The sequence below is a fragment of the Microtus pennsylvanicus genome, chromosome 9 (genome assembly GCF_037038515.1).
Source record: "Microtus pennsylvanicus isolate mMicPen1 chromosome 9, mMicPen1.hap1, whole genome shotgun sequence".
NCBI lineage: Eukaryota > Metazoa > Chordata > Mammalia > Rodentia > Cricetidae > Microtus > Microtus pennsylvanicus.
Genome location: NC_134587.1, coordinates 39,343,886 through 39,358,657, shown reverse-complemented (window position 1 = coordinate 39,358,657; position 14,772 = coordinate 39,343,886). Strand labels below are relative to the sequence as shown.

The following is a 14,772-nucleotide window of genomic DNA, read 5'->3' as shown; positions in this document are numbered from 1 at the left end:
CTTTTTTCCTTGTTTGAGATAGGGTGTCTCTGACTGTTCTGGAACTTACAGATCTAGGCTGGCTTTTTTTTTTTTTTTTTTTTTTTTTTGAGACAGGGTTTCTCTGTGGCTTTGGAGCCTGTTCTGGAACTAGCTCTGTAGATCAGGCTGGTCTCGAACTCACAGAGATCCGCCTGCTTGGGACTAAAGGTGTGTGTGCCACCACACCTAGAGGGTGTAACATTCTTCTGGAAAGTCAGTTCTTTGACTTCTGTGCCTGGCAACCCTGCCCTGAGAGACCTTGTTTAGGGCCCAGCTGCTGGATGATCTCAGCCTCCCAGAGTGCCTTGATCTCTGCCCCAGTCTAGGTGTGCAGTTTTTCACTCCTTTCTAAAGGGGTGATAGAAATCCCTAGGAGGATCAAGCACCAGCCCTAGGTCATGGAGTGATCCTGAACATCAGACTGTACACAACCATGTGCAGCTTAGTTATCCCTGGGTGGCTAGGAAAAGTCCAGCGGGTACTGGGCATCACTGCTCCCACAGGACATGAGACACCAGATGATGGCTGAACAGGGCAGCTATCTGAGGCATAATGAAAGCTCCTGGCTGTGATGGGGTCAGACAGGTGCAGGTGGCTGCAAGGCGCCCAGTCTATGCCTAGCTTTTCCCAGTTGTGAATGAGTGGTATGTTTCCTGGCTGGTTTGTCACCAGGTGGAGGAGGGGACAGGCAATCACGTATATCCCTGAAGCTGAGCGATGGGGGATGGGATTGTATTAGTTCAGTTTTCTGTTGTAACACTATAGGCTGTATGAGTCATAAAGAGAGTATGTTTATTTTGACTCAAGGACTTGGTTCAAAGTCCAGGGTGCATTTGATGATAGCCATCCTTCCGGCAGAGGCCTGAGGCAAAGGGTACCTCACAGTGATTGTGTATGTGTGTGTGAGAGGGTACCTCATAGTGATTGTGTATGTGTGTGAGAGAGGGTACTTCATAGTGATTGTGTGTGTGTTTGTGTGTGTCCAGAGTGCACTTGACGATAGCCATCCTGGCAGACGCCTGAGGCAAAGGGTACCCCATAGCAACAGGGAGAGGGTGTGTGTGTTTAAAGTCATGGGACTGACTGAGGGTGCCAGTCCTATAACCTCATTTGATCCTAACCACCTATCTTGGAGGTACACCACAGCTGATTGAATTTTCAGCGTTCCACCACCTCTGGGGGTCTGGGGAGGGTTCAACACATGACACACACCAGAGCCACATCGCTGTGGGACCACAGGAACACTGCTAAGTTTCCAGCTTAGTAGAGATCATGAGTCATAGATGCAGGCCTTCAGTTGGGAAAAGTGCTGCTGGATTCTTTACTTTATTATTAGTTTTTGTCGTTATGTTCTTTTTTTCCTCTAGGCAAGATTTCTCCACGTAGCCCCGGCTGTCACTCTCTATACCAGGCTGGCCTCGAACTCACAGAGATCCTCTTGCCGCTGCCTCCCCAAGTGCTGGGATTAAAGGTGTGCACTGCTTCCATCACCACCTGGCTCATTTGGTTTTTTGAGTCAGGGTCTCTCTATAGCCCAGACTGTCCTGGAACTTGCAGTGTAGACCAGGCTGGCCTCGTACTCAGAGCCAGCCACCTCTGTTCCCCAAGCACTGAGATGAAAGATGAGCTCCCCTGGACCCAGCCTGCTCCATTATTTTAAACGTGGGAAAACATGGCTCTGGGGTGATGGGGTAACGGTGATGATCCAGCGGTAAAATGCTTATGGTACTGGGGTTAATGGGGTGTTGTATCCAGATAGCTGTTCCTTACATAGCACAGACATTTCAGAAAGGGCCGGCTGTATTTCCAGACACAAGGGCGTAAGCAGGAAAGGGCGGGGCCATGGACAGAGAAGCTGATAGTGGATTGTGTGCTTAGTAAGGTCATTGGGCAGAGCCTGCTAGAGACTGAGGTTCAGGACAGGCAAGATGGTCAGCGTGGCTAGTGGGGGGCCTGGAGGTGGGGGGAAGACATACACCTTTAATCCCAGCACGGAGGAAGGCGATCTCTAAGTTTGAGACCAGCCTGGTCTACAGAGAGAGTTCCAGGGTAGCCAGGGCTACACAGAGAAACCCTATCTCAAAAACCCCAACAACAACAACAACAACAAAAAGAGCTGTGGAGGGGAAGGGGGTCTGGGTTGGGACTGTGAGGTTGAACTTTACAATTGGGTGGGTTGTTACTTTTTTTGTACGTGGGGGTGTTTTGAAACAGGATTTCTCTGTAGCTTTGGAGACTGTCCTGGAACTAGCTTTTGTTGCCCAGGCTGGCCTCGAACTCACAGAGATCCTCCTGCCTTTGCCTCCTGAGTGCTGGGATTAAAGGCGTGCGCCACCACCGCTAGGCTTATAATTGGGTTGGACAAGGGAGTGGGCAGTCGAGCTTGCAGATCTTCTGTATGTGAAGGCCTTACCCTTGCAAAGATCACCCCTGGACATGAGTTACCTGGACAGCCACTTCTCTTTAGCAGGTCTTTTCCTTACCCCAGAACGGGACTCCACCCGGGAGAGTTTGACACATCAGCCTCTTGCAAAAGTGACTGGCCAGCGTTAGGCCCACTTGGAGATTACCTTGTCTGTTTCTCTCAGGGCCTGGCCATCTGCCTTAGGGCCCAGTGTCCTTTCTGAGTCAGAAAAGTTACAGACAGGAGAGGAGGGGAGGTTTCTAAGAGTCCCTCCTCCAGGGCCTGGGCAGTCAGCCGCCTGCAGGGCTATTTCACGCGGTCTGTGAAATGCAGATGGGTGTGGATCATGGGTGAGGCTGAATTGTCTAGAGGGGTCTGGACACACACTTGTCCACCCTGGCCACTCTTGGAACTTTGTGAAAGTTCTGGAAAGATCAGGAATTCCAAGCTGGCCAAGGAAACAACCAGAATGGGAGGAGTCTGGGGCCATCCAGGCAGGCAGGCCCCTTCCTGCAGAAATGGGCACGAAGGTGGGCAGGGCCACAGGCAAGCAGGTTGCTATGGAAGTCTAGAGTTTCTCTTCCAACTCTTGGTCTAAGGACATTTCTAAATGTGCCCCCCCTCACAAGGGCCCTGAGCCACGAGTGGGGTTCTAGCCTTAGTTCCAGAACTCTTTCTCCTGTCTTGTCTTATGAGAGGTCCAGCCGAATAGGCAAAGGGGTGGTAGGGAGGTGGTAGGGTAGGGGAAGGAATCCAAGCAGAGAGGAAAAGCAGAAAAAGGATTAGGAGGCACCCAGCTGAGCGAATGGCCTGCTTCTACTTGCTCACCGTCAGCTGAGAGCCTCCCTAGGGTCTCTAGGGTCCCTTAGTTTTGCCAGGGCAGACTGAATGCCCAGGGGAAGTTATTGGAAGGGCCCCTCCCTCCCTATGTTCCCTGGCAGAGCCACAAGGACAAAGAGAGGATGAACAGCAGATTAGGGGTTCTAGGCTGGTCAGTCAGGCCTCCCCCACCGGCTCCTCCACTCAGCTCACGCTCCGCCTGCCAGCACCCCTGACTCACTTCCTTTGCCTCTCAGCGGAAACCTCCCCAGAGCTTCCTCTGCTTCGGTCCCTGGGGACCTGTAGGAGTCACTGCCCCTTTTAAGCTTGAGCTGGGCCAGGCGAACCCTGACCCACCCACCTCACCTTTTGTGGGGAAGACTAGCATTTCCTGCTTCCTGGCCTTGGAAGGGAGTGACTGAGCTGGGGAGTCTGAGCAGCCGCAGGTAGGGGCTGAGAAGAAGAGGTTCAGGCCAGCCTCCTCATTGTCAGGGCTGTAACCTTTCGCCGGCTTTTTTTTTCTCTTCATTTTTCTGCTCTGTTGTGTTTACTGGGAGGATGTTGAGGAACCTCAGATTTGAGCACGAATGGGGGTTGGGGGTGGGAGTGGGGTCGAAAGGCTTAGGTTGTGACTGGGGGCAGTGCTAGGGTCCCATTTTCAAAAATATGAAGTTTGCTCTGCACTTTCCTTTCCACCAACTGTCCCTGAGTATGGGGACAGTCTCAGCTCATCGAGATACTGAGTCCTCTGGTCCAAGGGGCCTACTTGGGACCTAGAAGGTCTTTGACAGTCTCATAGGTGTCTGGGGGGTGGTGCAGGGCCCACTTTGACCGGTCTACACCCCTAATCGTTGGCGGTGTGACCACGAATTTTCTGCTTCTTCCTTCTAGAGGGAAGTCAGCAGCCTGATAAAGTATACAACACCCCTACCCCACCCCCTCACTTCCTCAAGGCCTGGGCCTTTTCTGGGAGGACTCAAGAGATTTGCATGCATTGGGGCCCTCCTGCTGAGCAGTGGCTTCCTGGTCACCCGGGCGAGGCGAGACCGGAGGTAGTATCTTGGCGGTAAAGTACCTTAAGCGACCCCCAGAGGCTAAGATCAGGGACTCAGAAGATCCTCCCATTTTCCTATTGCAGGGAGGGGACCTGCATGCCCAGTACAGCTCCTACGCCATGGATCGCGGCCAAACTAGCCTAGAGCCCCAGGCCAAGGGCCCCTGCGTGATCGCGCCGGTGCGCGCTGTGCTCCGTCTGCGCCGCCGCGTCTGCGTCCTGCGCAAGAGGCGCCTGTTGCAGCTAGGCACCGAACCGGACACTGGGACAGGGGCACTCGGGTCCAGCGGCAGCTCCGGGGCTCTGCGTGCGGACCTAGACCAACCTAAATTCTTCACGTTCGACAGCCTGACGGAGTTGTCTTCCAGGACACCCCGCAAGAAGCGTAGGCGGCGTAGTCGGGTAGTGCTCTACCCCGAAACCTCACGGAAGTACCGACCCCGCACAGAGCGCCAGAGTCGTGCACAGCGTTGTCTGCTGCTGCTTGTAGCCATCGTGGGATTCCAGGTTCTTAACGCCATCGAGAATCTGGACGATAACGCACAACGTTATGACCTCGATGGACTGGAGAAGGCGCTGCGGCGTTCTGTGTTTGGTCAGCCAGCTGCTGTGGGCCGCATCATGGCCCTGCTGCGGGACTACCTGGCTACACACGTTCACAGTCATCCCTTGCTCCTGGCTCTGCATGGGCCCAGTGGTGTAGGCAAGAGTCACGTGGGACGCCTGCTGGCACGCCACTTCCAGGCAGTGCTGGAGGATGGCGCTTTGGTGCTGCAGTACCTTGCACGACATCACTGTCCAGAGCTGCGCCCGGTTCAGGACTGCCGGAAGGAGCTGGCACAGCGTGTGGCGGATGTGGTGGCGCAGGCTGAGGCAGAGGAGAAGACCCCTCTCTTGGTCCTGGATGAGGCTGAACTCTTGCCACCTGGGCTGCTGGATGAGCTGCACGGTCTCCTGCAGCCACAGCGCTCGCACCATTTCCACAACGCTATCTATGTACTCCTAAGTGGCGCTGGTGGTGTAGAGATCACACAGTTTGTGCTGCGGAACGCATCACGTATGTTGCCCCCACACCTCCACAGTGCAGGCAACACTCAGACTGAGGAGGAGTTACACTCCAGTCTCCGGGAGCTCCTGGCCCGGGAACACCCTCTGTGGAACACTGCCGCCATCGTGCCCTTCCTACTACTAGACAAGCCAGATGTGGTCAACTGCTTCCGAGAGGAGATGGCAGGGGAGGGCTTTTTTCCCGAGCAAGCGCTGGCAGAGCAGCTGGCAGAGCAGCTCAGCTACTACCAAGTCGCTGGACATGAATTCGCCATCACTGGCTGCAAGCAGGTCGTAGCTAAGGTCAACCTCTTGCAGCACAAGCCTGCAAAGGCTGAATGAACCCTAGCCAGTGGCCCCAGGTATTTGAACTGTTGAAGAAAACAGGAAGAATGTCAGGTGATTTGTGGCCTTCAAGCTGTTTCACTTCCGAAGCTAGGGAGGTTGAGCTCTGAGCCCCCCATTGCCTCTTCCACCCCTGAGCCTTGAGATTCCCTAGGGTCACCAGGAAAGCAGCCACCTTCCTACCTGTAGTCTGGTGCCCCCTCTTCAGCTCCCACTGTGTCCTTCTTGTTCCAGAACATGTGATAGGACCTCCCATAATCCGGGGAAGTGGACGAGTGCACTCGCGGTACAGATTATCTCAGAGGGTGAGTGGCTGTAGCGGGAACCTGGTCCCCACGTTTCTCGCAAACACCCCGTTATCCCTTGAATGCCTCTTTAACTTAGAGGCCCCAAGGCGGGGAATGCTTGTCCAGGCCCTTCTGAGAAGCCAGTGGGGTGGATAGATGTCTACAAGCCAGTGAGTGGATCCAGTGGGACCCCTCAAATGTTGCAGATCTCTGGGCAGTGGTGGTGCATGCCTTTAATCCCAGCACTCGGGAGGCAGAGGCAGGTAGATCTCTGTGAGTTTGAGGTCAGCCTGGTCTACAGAGTGAGTTCCAGGATTGGCTCCAAAGCTACACAGAGGAACCAACCAACCAACCACCAAACAAACAAACAAATAAATAAAACTTTTTAAAAATGTTGTGGATCAAGAACTCCGTTAAAAAAAAAAAAAGAACTTGGTTGAATGTGGATTAAGTGGAGACCCAGTTTTGTTTGCTCCAGAGGGGCATTCTGAATGACCTTGGGATCAATCAGCTACAGGGTTCAGGGTCGTACTCACCAGAAGTCAGAGAGGAGAAACGTCTCCAGGGGGGTGATGTGTCCCCCACCCACCTTGGGGAGACCTGCTGGAAAACCACCCAAGCTCAGGCTTCCCTAGAAAGGGTCAGTAGAGTCTGCCCTAGTGCTGAGGGACCCACTCCTTCCACCTGGCCCCTTCCTGTCACAGCTCTGGAGTGACAGCCCCTGAGTCAAACAATGGCAGCAGTGAAAGTGAACGGGGCCTTGAGGCTTCTGTTTGCCGGAAACACCAGAGGCAAAGTGGGGTGAGGTGGGGAGCAGCTCAGGCTCTCAGCGGACCCAGGGGATGGCCAAAGGTATCGAGGCCGGCCTCTGTCTGCCTGTGCCCTTTCCTTGAGAGTGGAGCTGTCAGGGTCTCACAGGTACACGTGGGTGAGGTCCCTGTAGCCTTCGGTGTCCCAGGTTCAACCCTCTCAACCCCATCACATGCTCAAGAGCTGTGGAATTTTCTTGGTGTGAGGCTCCTTAGAGTTCTGGCAACTTCTGCGCTGCCCCCTGGTGGCTGCACCCAGCTCTTGCCTGCGAACGCTCATCACTGTGGGTTAGGAAAAGGCATATCCGAAAGTGGGGCTTGAGGGCGCCGTAAGGGATGACACTAGAAGAGGTTAGAGAGGAGGAGCCCCTCCAGGGGGTGGTGTATCCTCCCCTACCCTGAGGAGACCTGCTAGGAAACCACCCGAGCTCCAGTTTCCCTAGATCACTAGCCGGCTCCCTGAGCAGGTCCTGCATGTCCCTCATTGCCTCCAGCTGTTCTCTGAGGATCTGTGTGATGCAGGATCGGGAGAAGGACTCTGCAGATGGACGCCCCCGTCTGTGGAGCCCGGCACACAGATCTTACCCAGATCTTACGCCTGGGAGGTGACCAGCACACCCTTCCATCCTTCCAGGGCTTCTGCTCTGAGGTTGGAAGGTTGGACCAGGGCTACAACGGGATGCAGAGGTAGGGAATCCGAGAGGTTCACCATCCACCTTTGTTCTCCTGCTTAGCCACAGCGAAGGTAGAGGCTCTTGCTCTGCCTCAAGCCTCTGTGTTGATATTTCAAGGTGTGTGTGTGTGACCTGCTGAGTGGGGGAGCTAGCCAGTCCTTGCAGAATGATGCGGGGGTCCTCAGCACTCCCGGAGAAGGCCCCCAGGGTTGTCATCTGAAAAACCACCTAAAGGTGTTTCCTACCCAGCCAAGGCAGCTTGTTTTCGCTCACAACATCTGCAGAGCATCGATTTAGTGAAGATCCAAACCCATGCAGAATTTTTTATTTATTTATAGAACAATACATTTATAAAATAACGGCATCGAGGCCAATTTCTGGTCTTAGAGGCCTGCACACCCAACGCTGAACTGGTTGCATTGTTTTTATGAGTGAACTGCAGCTCACCCTGGCTGTCCTGTTACTCGCTCTGTGGACCAGGCTGGCTTTGAACTCACAGAGATCACCTTCCCCTGTCTCCTGAGTGCTGGGATTAAAGGCCTGTGTCACCACCACCCGGCTCTACTGTCTTCTTTTGGCTTTCTATTTGCTTCGCCTATGGGTTGAGAAAGGCATACTGCAATCTGTCAAGGGGAAATCCACCAACTTCTTTCTTTAAAGGCTCTATTTGATAATTCCTGCGTTTGGAGATGGACGTGGTAGGGTTAGTCCCAGCACTTGAGAGGCAGAGGCAGGCAGATCTCTGAGTTCAAGGCCAGCCTGGTCTACAGGTCAAGTTCCAGGACACCCAGGGCTACACTGAGAAACTCTCTCTCCCCCCAAATACCCAAAGCAAATGATAATTCTTGTTTTCAGACAGGCTTTCACACTTGTAGCCCAGGCTCACTTTGAACCTGTGAGCCACCTAAATGCTGGGATTCCACCATGCTGGCCAAATGACTTCCCTACACGTCGGTGTTTGAGAAATTCCGAAGAGGGAAGTGTGATAGGAAGCTGGGCTTCGTAGTGCAGCCAGCAGAACTGTGCAGGAAGTCCATAAATAACTAGTGTTAATGTTCCTATTCTTTGGAGCCAGACTTTCTATGAGAACCTAGTTGACCTAGAACTCACACTTCTTCATCTGTTTTCTCTTTTTGTTTTGTTTCTGTGACAGGATCTGGCTGTATAGCCCAGGCTAGCCTTGAACTCTTTGTAGCCCAGGCTGGTCTCTGGCTCTCCATTTGCATCTGTCCTCCCTGATCCACAAGCAGGAAGCCAAGCCGAGAGAATTAATTAGCTCCCGTGGTGTCAGTCTCAGTCTTTAGAAACCTAAAAACCCTGGTGACACCCCTTCAACAAGGTCACAGCTAATCCTTCCCAAAGAGTTACACCTGCTGGGGATCAGTATTCAAATGTGTGATTCTTTGGGGGCCATTGGCATTCACAAACCTGTGGAGACAACGGATGTTGGAGGAGGGAATAGTTTTATTCAACTCTAGGTTTGGGAAAGTGGAGGAAGCATATCCATCGCAAAGGATAAGAACTCCCATTTTCAGCCGGGCAGTAGTAGCGACGCCTTTAATCCCAACAGAGGCAGGCTGTGAGTTCGAAGCCAACCTGGTCTACAAGAGCTAGTTCCAGGACAGGCTCCAAAGCTACAGAGAAACCCTGTCTCGAAAAAAAAACAAAAACAAAAACAAACAAACAAACAAACCAAAAAAACATTAAAAAAAAAAGAAGTCCCATTTTCTAAAACAGAAAGGTCTCTGAGCATTGGTGGTTGTGCTGGGTGGACAATTCCAGCACTAGGCAAAAGTCTTTGTCTTCAAAACAAGTTCTTTGACCTCTTGGCCTACAAACCTGAAGGGTGGAAACTTGCCTTATCAGATTTAGGTGTCACCTCTTTTGTCCTTGGTAACACCTTCATTTTAGAAGTGTAAACAGGGGGCTGGAGAGGTGGCTCAGCTGTTAAGAGCATCTCCTGTTCTTCCAAAGGTCCTGAGTTCAATTCCCAGCAACCACATGGTGGCTCACAACCATCTTTACAGATGGTTTGGTGCCATCTTCTGGCCTGCAGACATACATGTAGACTGACTGTTGTATACATAATAAATAAATATAAAAAATAAGTGTAAACAATGGTAGTTAAAGGAAAGGGGACACGTCACAACTAGCCTCATGAGACTCTGAAATGACAGGGAAGGTTTTGCTATCAGGCAGTTCCAAGTCACTCCACAATTCTAAGACTTCTAGGCTGTGCCTTGCCTTGAGTTCTGATTTTACAAATCAGAATTTGTCTCCATTTTGAGCACTTCCCTGTGCAGGTAGATGCCCCTACCTGCCCAGCAGTACCCATGAAGCACACACTGATACACACGCCTCTCAAGTACGAAGGTGCCATATGAACACACAGATGTTTTAGATCCTTATCAGAAAAATGAGGCCCCACATTAGCGAAAACACCGGATTAAGGAACGGCGGCACACCTTCCTCTGGCTCACATGCAGAAATCACCACAATGACAAGAGCCCCACTTGACCCATCATTTGGACTCCCCGTGGGTCGGGGAACCATCCAGCAAGCAACTCTGAAGTGTCCCTGTGCAGTGCGGTCCCCATTGCTGACTCAGATAGATCTGCCTATCATAGATTCAACCTGGCCCTGCACCTTGCCTCCGCAGGTCTGCTCAACCCAGGGCTGGGTTCAAGTGTCACCCTGGCCTTGGTGGTGCCCCCAGCAGCCTCTAATGCTCTTCACCCACTGCCCTCTGACTTAGAGATTCTCTTTGCCTTCTTACCAGCTTTCTGCCTCTTCCTCCAGTAAGACATCTCTGAACTCCCTGAACTCGGATGCAGCCTCTTTTATCCCTCCTGCAGCCGTTCTATAACTTAGTTGTGCCTAGATATAATTACCGTGTGCTGTATAATCTGTGATCTGAGATTAATATTGGTAACTCAGACACGAACAGAAAACCCTGTCTGTCAATGGCCAACTATCCAGAGGAATCAGGACGACTTGGCCAACTGCAGCTACAGCAGCTGACCTAGATTATGAGTTCGTTTTTATCCAATAAACTCTGACACTGTAGAATGCACAAATGTGGCCATCTGTGTTTCTGACACGGCATGCTCGTGACACCAGGCTAGCTATAGACAAAAGGGGCGAAGGTGGAGGTAGCAGGGTTCTGACGAGGTCCATCAAGGGAAGGCTACTTCTTTCTGGTAAAACATTCATAGTTTTGTAAAATCATTTTAAAGGTTTACTATCATTATTTTAAAGTTTTATCTATTTATTTTATGTCTATGGGTGTTTTTCCTGGATATATGTCTACATGCATGCCTGGTGTATGGGGATGCCAGAAGAGGGAATCAGATTCTCAGGAACTGGAGTTACAGATAGCTGTGAACCTCCATGTAGGTGCTAGAAATTGAACTCTGGTTTTCTGCAAGAGAAGCCAGTGTTCTTAACCAATCAATCATCTCTCCAACCTCCCAGCTCCCTTTTTGTGTGGTTTTTTTTTTTTTTTGTCTGTGTAACAGCTCTGGCTGTCCTGGAACTCACTTTGTAGACCAGGCTAGCCTCAAACTCATAGAGACCTTCCCTAGCTCTGCCTCTGAGTGCTAGGATTAAAGGCCTGTGCCACCCCCCCCCAGTCCAACCCTTAATTTTTTAAAAGATGTATTTATTTATTATGTATACAGTGTTCTGTCTGTGTGTATGACTGCAGGCCAGAAGGGGGCGCCAGATCTCATTAAAGATTTTGGGAGTGCCGGGCGGTGGTGGCTCACGCCTTTAATCCCAGCACTCAGGAGGCAGAGGCAGGCGGATCTCTGTGAGTTCGAGACCAGCCTGGTCTACAAGAGCTAGTTCCAGGACAGGCTCCAAAACCACAGAGAAACCCTGTCTCGAAAAACCAAAAAAAACCCCAAAAAGATGGTTGGGAGCCACCATGTGGTTGCTGGGAATTGAACCCAGGTCCTCTGGAAGAGCAGCCAGTGCTCTTAACCTCTGTGCCATCTCTCCAGCTCCAACCCAATCCCTATTTTTTAAAAGATCATTTTAAATTATGCTTATGTAAGTGTTGGTGCCCTCATAGGCCAGAAGAGGATTCTGGATCTCTTAGAGCTGGAATTACAGGCCCTGTGAGTGGCCAGACACAGGTGCTGGGAAATGAACCAGGGTCCTTTGCAAGAGCAGGGTTTGTTCTTAGCCACAAAGTCATCTCTCTGGCCCTGTAAAATCAGTTTTTATTCTCTTTCTTTTCTTTTTTTTAAAATATTTATTTATTTATTATGAATACAATATTCTGTCTGTGTGTATGCCTGCAGGCCAGAAGAGGGCACCAGACCTCATTACAGATGGTTGTGAGCCACCATGTGGTTGCTGGGAATTGAACTCAGGACCTTTGGAAGAGCAGGCAATGCTCTTAACCTCTGAGCCATCTCTCCAGCCCCTATTCTCTTTCTTTTAAAAAATTTTTAAAAAGGCTGTTTCAGTCGGGTGGTAGTGACGCACGCCTTTAATCCAGCACTTGAGAGGCAGAGGCAGGTGGATCTCTGTGAGTTTGGGGCCTATAAGGACTACAAAGTGAGTTTCAGGGCAGCCAGGGCTACATTGAGAAACCCTGTTGAAAAAAAAAAAGAAAACAAAAAGAAGAAAGAAAGAAAGAAAGAAAGGAAGGAAGGAAGAAAGGAAGAAAACATGTACTTGACTTATGGTTTCAGAGGTTTAGAGTTTATAATGGTAGCAAGGAGCAGTCAGCACACAAGTGCCAGCCGCCACTCAGCACCCGGGGGTCTTGCCCACATGGCTCCCTGCCAAGGCCCCGGGCTCTAGACTTTCTAACCTCTCCTGATGATCATTTCAAGTGTCCTGTAGGCCGCTAGAAGTGTGGCCCCTGTGTGCAGGGCTACAACGGTGTTCTGCTAACCAGCTTTGAGGTCTTGGGCCTTGGAATAGCCTTTTTCCCATTTGCTCAAGACAACACAGGCTCTTAGCCTGGTGACGGGGTCACCACTCCAGGCTTGTTTGGGTATCCTAGGGACTGTAGGAGTGGTCCGGGGATCCCAGCTGGGTAGGTGGCCTTGATCTTCCGGGGCTGCTCTCCCACCAAGTGCACCGCCTTCGGATCCATTTGCTTACCTGATCATCCCACAAACGATCAGTCTAACTTCAGCAACACTGCCGAGGCCTGCTGTGCTGTCATACACTAAAGCCATCTTCCATTGCTGTAGCCCAGGCTGCCTAGTCAGTTGGCCTGTTGTCTGGGTCTGGGGTCATCAGTTCCTGAGAACTTGCCCTCTGTCCCATAACCTGCCTCGTCGGTTCCCAGCATCTGGCAGGGCCCCAGATGCTCAGGCCTTTCTGACCTGTGCCATGACAGCTCTTGCTCCTTCGTGACGTAAGCACTTCACACAACCTTCTCTGCCTGCCTCCCATGGATGGAGGTCGGAGTCCTAGGTAACAAGCGGCTCAGACACAGCCAGCTATTACGGCCATTCACCTAGCGCTCTTGGCGGGGACCGCACTGCGGGCCGTGGCCACAGGGCGGCAGCATAGTCCCGCAGGCCAGCCTCAACCGCCCCCTCCCCAGCTTCCACCCTTTCCCCCTACCCCTCATTTCGCTCCCGAACTCCTGTACAAAGTCGTCCGACGGAAAGGACCGTGGTCATCAGAGGATGGGGAGGTCCCGGCTGGACAAGACGCGTCCGAAATCCAGAGAGCCAGGCTGGTGCCAAAGTCCCTCCTCCCACACCCTCCCCCAACCCTGTCCCTCTGGGCCGAAGGGGAACCCCGCCGTCTCGCGTGAGGTGACCGGAGATCTCTGCTTCTGTTTGAACCAGGGTTCTCAGACTCGACTTGGGTCTTATCCAACCTCCTTGTCCCGGGGAGGACGGCAGTGTCACCATTGGTGTCTACTAGCCAGGCACACGTGCGCCGAGCGTCCCCGAGCCACTAAGGGGCGTCTGGAGGGCGCAGGCAGGGCCATCTAAGGAGCTGCGGGTCCCAGGCTGTGACCTCGAGCAGACGACAGCTGGTCTCTGCACTCACACCGCGCTCGGCAGTGGGTGCCGGGGCAGCCGGTGCGCCCGAGGGCGCCGCTCCCCGCCGCCTCGCCAGGCGCTCTCGCAGGAACGGCCCCGCTGGCTTTGAATGTAAAGACTCTGCCTTTGTGAGTGCCTGCCCGCCCCACCCGCCGCCGCCCTCATTAGCATAGCAGCTGCTTGCCGAGCGGGGACCAGCTCAGGAGAGGGCAGAGGCCTCGGCAATGAATAGGGCCTCGGCTTTGGTGCAGGCGAGAGAAGAAAGACCGACAGACGGACGCGCAGGGGACTGTCGGAAGGACAGCCAACCAGAAGAATGCGCCGCACGGGGGCGGGGGTGAGGCGGTGGGGGAGGGCGGCCTCCAGGGACCCTAGAGCCCCAGGAGGGTCTGCCAAGACCTCAGAAGGAGCAGTTGCTGAGGTTCCCAGACCTTCGACGGCCCCTCCTATGGTCTAAGCCCTTATACTGAGGTCTTGGGCTTTGTTCCCCAGCAGTCCCAGCCAAGAACAAGGCCTCCCTTCCAGTCCTTCAAGGCCTGTGGATGTCGCCTCTTCCCCTCAGGTTTTGTGGGAGCACCCGGAGACAGCTGGCCTTCTCAGGTCAAAGGGTGGCGGTCCCTTCATCTGTGGTGCATGCCTCTGCCTCCTCTGTCCTTTTTTGAGATGAGTTCAGGCCTTTGGGGACTGGGGACAGACAAACACCTTTTCTTTCCCCTTACTGGTCTATATGTCCCAGTTCCTACCTGTGGGTTTGGGCACCACTCATATAAGCTGATGATATTTCTGCATTTCTGGCAGTAAATGTCTTCTATGTAATGAGTCAGATCAGAGATGGATAGGAACCAAGCCCCCTCCTGAGAACAGGAGTGGGCGGGACTTGACTTTACCATTCTGGGTGTCTCCTTCCTGTAGGGTTTCCCAGGGCTTCTGGTGTACAGCTCTCCAGGTCCTCTGAATGCCTCTTGGCCTGCACCCTCACCTAGTGACAAGCACACGCACAGCTCTGAAAGCCAGGGCAGAGGAGGACCTGGGTCACCTGTGGCTTCTTTTCAACTGCCCTAACCTGGACCAGCTTGGGGAGACTTGGCTAGCCAGTTTCACTGCAGTGGGCTCACTGTTGAGCTGAAAGGATCTCCGGCGATTACAGTCCAGAGAAACGGGCACCAGAGACGTGGCAACTTTGAATTGGTCATGTCTAGGGAGCAGAGACTTCTTTGTCTCTGTCATGGGAGCCATGCCCTTCCTCTTGCTGAGCCTTCCTGGTCCTTCCTGACCTAAAGACTTGAGCT

At 52.7% G+C, this 14,772-nt stretch overlaps 1 protein-coding gene across 2 annotated transcripts; it reads left to right on the top strand.

Annotated features, from left to right (window-relative positions):
* Window positions 1-3,524: 3,524 nt before the first annotated feature.
* Window positions 3,525-6,373, top strand: Tor4a (torsin family 4 member A). 2 transcript variants are annotated; one of them, XM_075985367.1, is made up of 3 exons: window positions 3,525-3,690; window positions 4,136-4,296; window positions 4,383-6,373. In XM_075985367.1, the coding sequence occupies exons 2-3, from the start codon at window positions 4,234-4,236 to the stop codon at window positions 5,685-5,687; spliced, it is 1,368 nt and encodes a 455-aa protein (XP_075841482.1). In that variant the 5' UTR covers window positions 3,525-3,690; window positions 4,136-4,233; the 3' UTR covers window positions 5,688-6,373. The 2 variants fall into 2 exon arrangements, with proteins under 2 accessions (XP_075841482.1, XP_075841483.1); XM_075985368.1 differs by lacking the exon at window positions 4,136-4,296.
* The last annotated feature ends 8,399 nt before the right edge of the window (window positions 6,374-14,772 follow it).

Excerpts from the sequence above, each read along its gene's own strand:
- Tor4a (XM_075985367.1), top strand. The coding sequence starts at position 4,234 with ATGCATTGGGGCCCTCCTGCTGAGCAGTGGCTTCCTGGTCACCCGGGC. Across the intron at positions 4,297-4,382 it reads CGGGCGAGGCGAGACCGGAG|GGAGGGGACCTGCATGCCCA; the intron begins GTAGTATCTTGG and ends TTCCTATTGCAG.